The sequence below is a fragment of the Sardina pilchardus genome, chromosome 22 (genome assembly GCF_963854185.1).
Source record: "Sardina pilchardus chromosome 22, fSarPil1.1, whole genome shotgun sequence".
Lineage (NCBI taxonomy): Eukaryota > Metazoa > Chordata > Actinopteri > Clupeiformes > Clupeidae > Sardina > Sardina pilchardus.
The window spans coordinates 6,499,674-6,511,175 of record NC_085015.1 but is presented as its reverse complement, the minus strand read 5'-3'; the positions used below and the strand labels follow the sequence as shown (position 1 = coordinate 6,511,175).

The following is an 11,502-nucleotide window of genomic DNA, read 5'->3' as shown; positions in this document are numbered from 1 at the left end:
AGCTGCCAGGACTGGTGTCATCACTGAAAGCAGTCATAAACAACATGGCAGATTCATCTATTTCCTCCAGCCAAAGCGACTCACCACGCACTAGCAGTGAGACTTGCAGTGAAGACATGGTACTATGACTGAAGTACCTTGAACCGATCCCTCATTAGCATTGTGCAGGCCCTCCATGATTTTGTGATCTTGCACGTTCACCAATTCATGCAAATTCAGGGACTTTGCTGCATTTGCGTGTTGTAATATTCAATAAATGTGAATGGTGATGTGTAGTTATGTTCCTGTTATTGTGTTATTAGCATTATATATCCTTTGCTTGAATTATGTATTTTTGTAATTAAATTGTAATAAAGTTCCCTTTCTGAAATGAGATTTGTAATCTGTTGTAATGCACTTGAAATTAATTGTAATGTAATACACTTAAAGTGTAATATCGACATGTATGCCAAAGTATAACAATATGGGAATTAAAGTACAGATAAAATATACTTCAAAGACAGTTCTTTTCTACAATAAAATATAATAATATTGCACTGAAAGTATGTGTCTATGATGTTTAGCTTGTAATTGAACTTCACTTGAAATATGTTATCATTGTCATAGTGGGACACTTTAAATGCACTAAATATAGCACGGAAGTGCATTTGTAGATCACTTGAAATATTAAAGAGGCATACTAAATTAACATACTTTATAGTAATACTTAGTATGATAACAGTATGTACAAAATGTACTTAAACTCAACTGTAAGTTGAGCTCCAATTATTTTTTAAGTGTACTTCTATTAGAATGGTCATACAATGTAATTGTACTGTAAGTATGCTTAATTGCTCATTTTAATTAGTGTACTTCAGTGCACTTGAAGTTTGTAAATAGTTGTTCCAATTTAGCATACCCTACACACTTGAAGTATAGTGAAGTTTGTATTACGATGAACTTAATACATACTTTAATATACTTAAATATACTTGGATTTGACGAAAAAAGTACACACTGTACTTATTACACTCTGAAAAAGTATATTTTCAATAGTTTTTTTTTTTACCTGGGAAGGAACCTTTAGCTCTGTCCTAAGGAACCTTTAGCTCTGTACTAAGGAACCTTTAGCTCTGTCCTAAGGAACGGCCGAAGGTTTCCCTGCAAACAGTCCTAGTCACATCCACTTGTGAAGCAGTAACGTTGATCACGACACATACTGTACACAGTGAAAAATAACAATACATAAGAATTTGTATGTCTCTAAGTTATATTTAAAGCATTATTTTATGTTTGGACCACCGATTTTATTGGATACTCAAATCAATGTTGATGTTTGTTTTTTGTTATCTTTGCATGCTTTTGTACAATAACATAAAGATGTTAAAGAAGCGGATTTAAAATGCAGCTTAACAGTATTTTAGCTGATGATAGCTTAATTGTTGTCAGAATCAATGGTATCACTCGATAAGCAGATTTGATTAGACCTGTTTCCGCATAACCTCTATTACATCATTTACATGGTTTCAATGGCATAGCCCATGCAAATATCCCCAGAGGCCTTCATATTAAATATGAAAAACCTGCTGAAACCAGAGTCCAGCCTTCCCCTCCTGTACCCTTCCTACTGCACATGAAACAAGCATTAATCATGACATTAAATTGCATTAATAATTAATCAGCAGCTACAGAGTAATTTAAATATCTTCATCAGTCAAATATACAGGTATACATTTCATATTCATATAAAAGTATAAAAATAATTCTAAAGTAGTAAGTTAGAAAATCCCCCCCCCCAAATATCTTGATTCGTGATATTTGTCCATGAGATACAGTATGAGCTATATCTCAGGGACGAACTTGCATATTCAAATCTAAGAAATCGATACAGGGTACCCTCTCTGGCCATAAATCATATATAAGTACACAGAGCCCTGTCTTTTAGGAGACCGCCGGTAGAAAGCAGGCAATGTTACAGTGTGAACAGGATCTATTTCTGTAGATATTCACTTTGTTTTGTCTTTGCATTTCCACATTTAGTTACTTTTAGTGGACGTCTTCTATAGCTTCACACAGGGGATCATTATGGCATCCTTCTCATCCAATTTGAGCAGCTCTGCCAACTTGTCTGAAGTCATTGACTGGTACTGCGTTGATCTGTTTGTGGGTCCTAGGATTTGGGGCATCGCCAGTATGCCCTGTGTGTCCGTGGGTCTTCCCGCCTGCCTGTGGCTCATCTGGACTCTTGTTGGGGGGAAAGAGAGTGGCTTGGCCAATACCACCTACATGCTCAACCTCACTATAATGGACCTGATCTTCAACATGTCCATTCCGCCAGCTGTCATGAACTTCTTTTTCTGGAGAATAAATCTGCTTGCTCGATCAGCTTATATTTTCTTTTCTTTCAACCTGACTGGACGACCTCTCTTTAGTGCCTGCATGTGTGTGGACTGCTACATAGCTGTAGTTTACCCTGTCTCATTCCTGAAGATAAAACAATCAAGATATCGAATGGTAGTCAGTGCATTCATCTGGACTTTTACCATAGTTTATGCTTCAATCTCAATGATGCACCCATATTTGCTATCTCCTACATTGACTTTTTGTGGTTTAGCTGTTCTGACGATCGCCTTCTGTGACCTTGTCATTCTCTACACTCTGAGAAAGCCGGATCCATCTGGGAAGAGTGACGTCCACCCACAGAAACAGAGAGCGATGCAGACCATCACCAACAGCCTGATCATGACAACGGTGTCTTACCTCCCTCTGTTGATTTTGAACACTTTCTCTGACATTTTGCTAAATCCACAGGAAAAGCTATGTCACATCGGTTACCCATCATTAATACCCTCCATGCTTGGGAGCGCCATCATGACACTGCTTCATTTGGAGAATTTAGGGAGGTTCAAGGACTTTAAGAGATTTGTGTGCTCAACAGGACTTTCTGAAACTTGATTCTCAGTCTAAATTCTTAGATTCTGTAGAGTCATACATACAGTAGGTTTGCTTAAAGGGAAAAACCCTGGCAATGTTTCACAACAGATTTGTTTCTTGAGGTCACCAAGTACTGTTGGTACAAAAAAAAGTTTTTTGTGATGCAGCTAAAAATATGCTTGAATTGCTGTAGCCAAAAACTACTGCAACTAGGCAACTACAGTGCTACGCTCTGGTGACAAATTTTTGTTTTTCGTACGGACAGTGCTTGGTGACCTCAAGAAACATATCTATGTAAAAAACTGTCGAAGGTCACCTTTGATGGCCCTCTTGCAGACGTGGGACAACATTTTGATTTGGAAATATATAATATCATTTATTTTAGTGATACATTATTTGCAAACTGGTGTGAAGTATCAATATTTTTATTGCAAAGTTATCTAAATGGACTAACTGACTTGTACAGTATGAGGAAACATAACATAGTAATTGACAAGTAGGCTATCACTTCTTCATGTATGGTATGTATGTTGCACATATGAAATGAATGTGAGTGATCCTTGTCCCACTGTTGAATTATTGTTGGATTCATAAATGGCCCTAACCTAAAACGCTATATATTTACTTACACTTACTGCACACTTTCAGTTCAGTTGAAATAGTGAATACACAGATTCTTTGCCCTTTTCTTCTTTCCCAGATATTGTGATGATGTGTCGTACATTATATTTTTGCAGTGGATCGACAATTGCAGAATTGCTCGGTCAAGATATTCATATATCATATTGTATGAATCATATTGTGAGTTCATCTGTGATTCTTACCCCGACTCAGGAGTCTTCTGTTTAAGTTAAGCATATTATGATATATTTCTGAATGAGTTGATGGTCATAAGTAAGAGTTAACGAGTAAATGTGTCTGCCAATGGATTAAGTTAAATTATTTTATATCTTGATTTAATATTATAACATGCAGTGCAAGAGCTGGGAAAAACAGGGCTATTGTGATTTTAGTTTGCTATTCTGAAGCTTTGCTGCCTACCTGTCTTAGCTCCAGTTATTAAACCCTTTGAAACAAGCATTTCAACATTTAGCATTTGTGTGAAATATTATTGTTTCACAGCATTGATATTTAGATCTTTCAATATACAAACTGTTACAGCTTACAGTCGTATTTCTTTATTTACATTCAGGAAAAAAGACAATTGTAGTGAGGTCACTGCATGCGTAACCAAGTGATGATATAATATGTATGCTGTGGACTCTTAGCCTGGCACGCCCTCCCAGTGACTTTGAAAGTCGATGGTAATCAGGCTAGTGGACTCTCACAATCTCTCTACGTTTGTACATGCGTTGCATGAGAGTGGAAATTATTCTTGGGAAGCCCTGAAATGAATACAGCACTGGAGTCTACTAGTGGATGAAGCAGGTACTACATTTTCAGTATCTGACTCAGACACAAGTGCTCTACTATTCTGCACATTTGCTTTACTTCCAGGCCAATGATTGGCTTGTGAGCGGCAACAGCAGAAGTATAACGTGGACAGATACTTTGTGATTCACTCATTTCTGTCACACATCAGCCTGATATTCTTTAGGCTGCCCAGATCCCTCAGGTGCAGCAGAGGCATGATGCTGCTCCCTACTGCTGCAAGGATGTAACTTGGATATTCCACTTTACAGATAAACTCCACTAAACTCTGGTTGTGCTTTCCGATCAGTCCGACAAGCGGAGGAAGGTAGGACACTGTTGCCATGACGAGGCTGTTGGTGATGGTCTGCATAGCTCTCTGTTTCTGTGGGTGGACGTCACTCCTTCCTGACGGATCCGGCTTTCTCAGAGTGCAGAGGATAGAAATATTGCAGAAGGCAATTACAGGACCTGAAAGACCTAGCGTGATTAGGACAGCATACAATGAGCTGACAAGCAAAAAGCAACACCCATAAGCCAGTGTGTAAACCCAGACTGATATGCAGGCGACCATTTTGTATCTCCCATGTTTCATCTTCATGTATTTGATGGGGTGAACCACAGCCATGTAGCAGTCCACACAAATACAGGTCATAAGCAAAGGCCGTCCACACATATTTAAACCGTAAAAGAAAAGAACTACTAATAGAAAGATTAAGTCATGCCAAACATAAAAATTGAGTACATGAGGAATTAGGATCAGGTTGAAAAGTAGGTCCATGATGGTGAGGTTCAGCATGTAGCTGTTGTTGGATGAGCCGCTGCGTTGCCTCTGAATGAGCACCCACAGAAGCCACACGCCGGCAGGAATACCCACACATGCAGCGGGCACACTGAAGACGGCCCAAACCAATGGCCCCACAAACAGCTCAGTGCAAAAGGGATCTATGTAGGTGACGTTGGTTGAATTTAAGGAATAGCCATATTTTTCCATGATGCAACCTGGAGGCCATTCGTGAAATGAAATGAAATGTAATGGAAAAAATACACATAATAATGAGGTTTGAAATATTAAAGATTTTAAAATAAAACTTAACATATGTGTGAACATGCAATAATTAATTAATCAGGTCGTGAGTCTTACCTGACAACTGAGGTTTATCTCTGAAGCTTCCTAGTTCTGTAGCGTGACTCTCTGGAGGGCATCTGGTTCTGGTAGACCATGGGGCTGGACATATTATTGGCTTTAGGCTTCATTTGAATACACTGACATGTTATCACAGCATCAACACATTATTCATGGAGTTTCATGAGGTCCATTGTCACAGGTGTATTAATCAAGCCATAGACTGTATATATATACAGTCTATGAATCAAGCACTATGCAGTCTGCATTCATAATCTGGATGCTTGATTTTATACACCTGTGATGAAACCCATGAATAGACTATAGGGTTATGGGGTTGTACTGTAAATATTCGGTGGGCTTTCACATGGTAGGACTTTGACTGTCTGAAGCTGGACTTTTCTAGCCTAGAAATCTAGATGCCCCTATAGCGGCGGGGAAGTCTAGCAACTCTCTGTAAACTTGGGCGATTGCCCGAGAGACAGTCACAGGGCAATCACATCACTAGAGTCGGTGGGCTTAACATAATGACGATTGACCTGCGACCAGAAGTTGTGACCGTTAAGCATCCTGCTACAGGTACTTGAAAACAAGATGATTTGATGTAGCACTATCCTATATTGAGTGGAAAGGGAATTTGAAGGACAACTTATCCCACCCCTCCGATTGAGCCCTGGATGGTGAGTATCCAGACCCTTCATCTTGATGTGGGTCTGGCTGGTCAGACTTTTGCACCTCAGAATTAGGATAAAAAAATTTAAAAGATTACATAGTGACCTCAAGCTTCCAAGTAAGCCTAATGCATGTCCTTATTAAAATGGGAATACATGCAAAACAAATGTTTTGTAAATGTGTAAACTAGTATAATCCAGCTAGTCTATTATTTTGACCACTGACCCTGCCATTGTGCATGCAGCTGGTTTTATTTTGCATAAATGACACTCATGGTGCTGACAGTGTGGGTGATGTGATGAATAATGTCCTCTGCTTTGCATGTCTAGTGTGCGTAATGTGCTTCTGTCATTTGTTGTGGTTGCATGGCTTGTGGGCACTGCAAGTTGAAAATAGCCTTAGAGGTCAAGTCTGGCAGATTTCTTGCTTCAGCAATACTGTGCATGGCCCCTAACAAATAAAAATGTGTATAATTTGTTAATGGGTGTCCCACGATGCCACCAGATGAGAGTTTATATTAGATTCAACTTTATTGTCATTGTGCAGAGTAGGCCTGCAAGTACAAAGACAAAGTTTGTGTCTAACCAGAAGTGTTCAAAGTGCGATGTGACATACAAGTATAGACAGGTGGTGCATAGACGGGACCAGAAATAAAAAGCAGTGTAGACAGTAGTAGCCTATACAGTTGCTTTACTGACGGTGGATTAGAGTAACACAAATTAAATACAAATATATATGTGCAGTGTAGTTAGGCTACTTGGCTGGGTGAACCCTGCCTGGTCTGCCGGCAGTTTGGATTGGAAACCTGCACATTTATCCCTACTGCTTCCTGTCCACATCTTCAAGGTCCAATCACAAACACCACCACCACAGTCAAAAAGGCCCAGCGGCTTCACTCACTCCGCTGTCTGAAAAGGGCAGGCCTCTCCACCGCCCATCTCACCACCTTCTACAGAGGGACTGTAGAATCAGTCCTGTCATATGGCCTCACTTCCTGGTTTGGCAGTTGCAGAGCTCAGGAGAGGAAACAGCTGAGCAGAATTGTCAAGACGGCCAGCAAAATCATCGGCGCCCCACTCCCCTAGGAGAGATCTACGAGCAGCGATGTGCCCGTAGGGCCACCAGCATCATTAAGGACCCCTACCACCCCTCTCACCATCTTTTCACCCTCCTGCCATCTGGGAAAAGATACAGGGGCCTCCCCTCCAGAACAAGCAGGATGCTCAACAGCTTCTTCCCACAAGCACTGACGATAGCGAACAGCTTATGCCCTCTCCCACTGCCACCCTAAGAACTATGGACTGTCCTTGCACACTGCACTTTATGGCATAGAACTGTACCTGCACTTTAGCCAGCAACAGCAGCCTCCTCTCTGTGATGTTGTGGTGTGTCTGATGTTGTAGTGTCTTCAATGTTCTTTTAAGATATTTTTAAATTCATTTTTTAACACTATTTTATGTGTATAGACTCTTAGGTTATTTTATGTGTGTACTGACCAAATGCTAAGGGGGACGGTATCCCATTTTCTTTGTGTACAGGTGTGCATGAGAGAATGACAATAAATTGAATCTTGAATCTTGAAACTAGCTAAGCTTATCCAAAAGATGCATCAGGATTGTTGGTCTGATTGGTTGAAGGACTATCCAAAAGTGCGAGTGATTTAAACTATGCCTCTTGTACAGTAGAAATAAAGCACAGACTCCCCAGACTTTGTTCAATCTTTAAATGATTGAATATTGATAGCCAGACTAAGCAGTTAGGCCCCTAGGCCTACCTTATAAGCAGAACGGAGATAATAAGATGTAGACTACCATGAACAGCATAGGCCTACAGATATGTGCAAGTGAAACAGGTCACAGATGTATTCCTCAAGTGTTTATAACAAAGTCTTTTTAAAGTCATATATAAGTGTCTCTGTTCATAATACATTGTTAATATACATTGCACAAATGTGCTTTTATTTTGACACACCAAATATGTCTGCCACTGCCAGTCTATTGAGCTTCCTGCTCCTTCCTGTATCCCCTTGTTTTTCCTTACTTTTATGTCCCCCCTTCACCTCTTCCCTGTTTCTATTACCCTTGGGAAGGAGAAAGGTATTTCTTTTTTCTAAATCTAATCTCTATCCTCTTTCTACATTGCCATCCACCACTTTTAAAACTATGATTTTGTATATTATTTATTTGTGTACATTTCCCTACATGTATTGTAGCAGTAACTTGTCTGTTTTAATATTTTTAATAGACACATGGTGTAACATAAGCCTGTGGCTAACTAGCTGGTTATTACTGTACATTACACTGGTTAGCGATTAACAATGCTGTTATTTAGCATTGTTGTTTGTTGCTTTTTGTAGGCGTTGGAAAGGAACCTCAGACCCAGCTGTGTGCTGTTTGTATATATTTCCAGGTGTGTCATTATTTATTTTCTATTAATGTGTCGTGTTCGATGTTTTACTGTGTGATCCTGGCGTTAGCTATTCTTTTCTATATGCTAGCACTTTTCTATGGCTGCGTCTAGGTTGTATAACCATGTAACAAAGGTACATGTCACTGTTAAGTTAAATTATTAACAAACTATAACATATTTTTTAAATTCTGTTTCAACTTTCATGGAGTAGATATGTATGACTCTGTTCTGGTCAAGTTTCACAGCTCTCAAGTCTATCCTCACTGTGTAGAACTAGTTTGAACTGAGAAAATACAGAAGTGTTAGGATTGTGCCGGTTGTCCCCTAAGCTAAATAATGTTTCGTTATCATTATTTTATTCGCAAAAGTAGGTTATAGACATGATTCTGCGGCATACAAGTTGAACCGTTAACATTTTCCGTAGGTTGTCGCCACTGTCTACATAATCACAAGTGTTCAAATTTAGTTTAGGTTTTGCGTTAAGGGTTGTCTGAAGGACATTCTAGCAAACGCTCAGCTGCGTGGTGATCCGCTCTAGAATCTTTGCGTCCCTATCCTTTATTATGACATCATTCGGTCGTATATGACGCAATGGCGAGTATAAAAAGCCGCTGTCATTACATTTCTTTCATTAGTTGCTTCGTGTCATTGAAGTTAATTACAGATAACTAGCAGGAGCAATGTTGTGCTGCCCTTGCTTGCCCATTGGGAAGGTAATGATAACAATATGACTCAAACAATAATCTTTACCACGAGATTCGTTCAAATCCGAGGAGAAAAGCTTTGGGATGGGGGGGGGGGGGTATATACCAAACTCTTAATGCGACTGTAATGCTGTTATTCTAAATATCTGCTTAACAAACATCATCTTAACCACAACTGAGATTATTTTACAATGTATTCCAGACTAAGAAAGTCCACCCAGTGCCAGTGCAAGAGGCTGCAATCCCCAGACCTCAGAGGTAATCCATTCTCCTGAATGGTTCTTATGGTTACGGTTCTGCTTGCTAGCTAGTTCTGTTCACTTGCATTGGGTTTACTCTTATTATCTATTTCCTTCTGTCCCATCCAATCACCTCTCTGATATCTCACAAAGGGTCAGCCGCTCCTTCTTCAAGAGGCTGAGGAGATTATTTAAGAAGAAGGAGAAGAAGACTAAAGAGTCTGTCCCCCCTCGGACGTAAGCTTTATGACACTTCAGAAGTCTCTCTTTCTCTCTCTCGCTCTCTCTCTCTCTCTCTCTTTGTCTCTCTCGTTCTCTCTCTCTCACCGTGGTCATAGGTGCAAGTCAACGTGTTTTGTGTCTCAGCCTTGACTAAAACTTACTGTTTTCTCCTTCTCAGGGACACCCTTGTGGTAGAGGGACCGGTTAAAGATGAGCCTGAGGTCCCTGCCACCACCACCACCATCTCTCATGCCCCTCACCACCCCACAGAGAAGGAAGGGGAGGAGGAGAGGAAGGTAGATGTTGTTTTCTATAGACCTCTATCTTGCTGTAGCCAGAGCCATTGAAAGAGAGAGTTGCGACACGCTTTAATGTCGCCGCCACGCGATCAAAAGTTCCAAAAAACCTGCGCTGAATTCAATTCAATTCATTTCAATTCAAAAAGCTTTATTTACTCCCGAGGGGCAATTTCTCCATGAATGGCTGAATCGCGGGAGGGTGGGATGTATTTGTGGATTCCGGAGAGTGTAATCAATTAACTCATTGACTACTAACTAAGAGATTGGCTGATAATAGTTCCAAAACTCCCATTAGCCTGGAAAAAGCGCTGCCATTTTTTTCCCTATGGAGGTCTATGGGAGTGTCGCCCCTCTGTTTTATGTACCGCTCTGGCTGGAGCTAAGCGCCAGTTCACACAGTTAATGCTGAGCAAGAGGTCAGCCGAGCATCATTAAGGCTTGTTCCCATGCATGCTGTTGGCAGTCTATGGGAGACAGGGTTCATGCGTTTTTAAAAAACCTGGAAAAGTTATGGAATTTGAAAATGCCAATTTCCAGGCCTGGAAAGGTTTTGGAAAACAAAAAACACCCCAAAAGTTTTGGAAAAGTCATGGAAATTTGCTTCATCCAATTCAACTCAGAAACATATCTCATAAGGGCAGGTCATGTCTCACACTTGCGTCACAAATTTTCATGTTTTGAGAGCATTCCTTCTAGGTAACCATCCTGTTATCTCACGCGTCATATCTATTATTAATGTACCACTAGTTGAGGGTTTGAGAAATAGAAGGTCATGAAAATTTGTGAAAAAATCATGGAAAAGTCATGGAAAAGTCATGGAAATTCTCTGGTGGAAATGTGTAAGAACCCTGGGGAGATGGTGCCCCATGACGGGACTTTTAGTTTGATACTCCTGATCTCCTGCTGTTTAGTGGGTTTCCTGATCTCATGTCTTCGTAAGTTGCACGACGTGTCCAATTTAATTTGACCTCAGAGATGAAAGCTGAAGGGAATCTTGAGAGTGTAGAAATGACCGTGTTGTAAATGTTCGATATTCTCAGGAGAGCCCTGTTTGGGCGGAGAAGGTGAGAGGCCCAAGGCATGAGACGCCCCAAAGCCTCAAAGAGGAGGACGTCACGATGGAGGACCTGGAGGGAGGGGAGTACATCAGCTCCTCCCATGCCCCGGTCATGGAGGCCTCATCTGGGGCCACCAGCTCCTCCCTTGCCCCAGAGAAGGTGATGTCATCCAGCGTCACCAGCTCTTCTCATGCCCCAAAGAAGGTGACGTCATCCAGCGTCACCAGCTCTTCTCATGCCCCAAAGAAGGTGATCTCACCTGGGGCCACCTGCTCCTCCCTTGCCCCAAAGAAGGTGACGTCATCCAGGGTCACCAGCTCTTCTCATGCCCCAATGAAGGAGATCTCATCTGGGGCCACCTGCTCCTCCCTTGCCCCAGAGAAGGCGACGTCATCCAGGCTCACCAGCTCCTCCTTTGCCCCAGTGAAGGTGACGTCATCCAGCGTCACC

General features: G+C 41.0%; 1 protein-coding gene across 3 annotated transcripts in view; it reads left to right on the top strand.

Moving 5' to 3' along the window:
• Window positions 1-9,185: 9,185 nt before the first annotated feature.
• Window positions 9,186-11,502, top strand: part of LOC134069972 (ubiquitin carboxyl-terminal hydrolase 37-like) — a 15,329-nt gene continuing 13,012 nt past the window's right edge. For all 3 annotated transcript variants that reach the window (XR_009936872.1, XR_009936871.1, XM_062526146.1), the window contains exons 1-5: window positions 9,186-9,243; window positions 9,437-9,492; window positions 9,627-9,710; window positions 9,874-9,991; window positions 11,035-11,502. The exon at window positions 11,035-11,502 is cut by the window's right edge and continues 44 nt beyond it. Coding sequence is in view for 1 of the 3 variants with exons in the window: in XM_062526146.1 (XP_062382130.1) it covers window positions 9,211-9,243; window positions 9,437-9,492; window positions 9,627-9,710; window positions 9,874-9,991; window positions 11,035-11,502 (759 nt within the window). In the remaining 2 variants the exon portion in view is untranslated. The remainder of the gene's footprint in view (window positions 9,244-9,436; window positions 9,493-9,626; window positions 9,711-9,873; window positions 9,992-11,034) is intronic.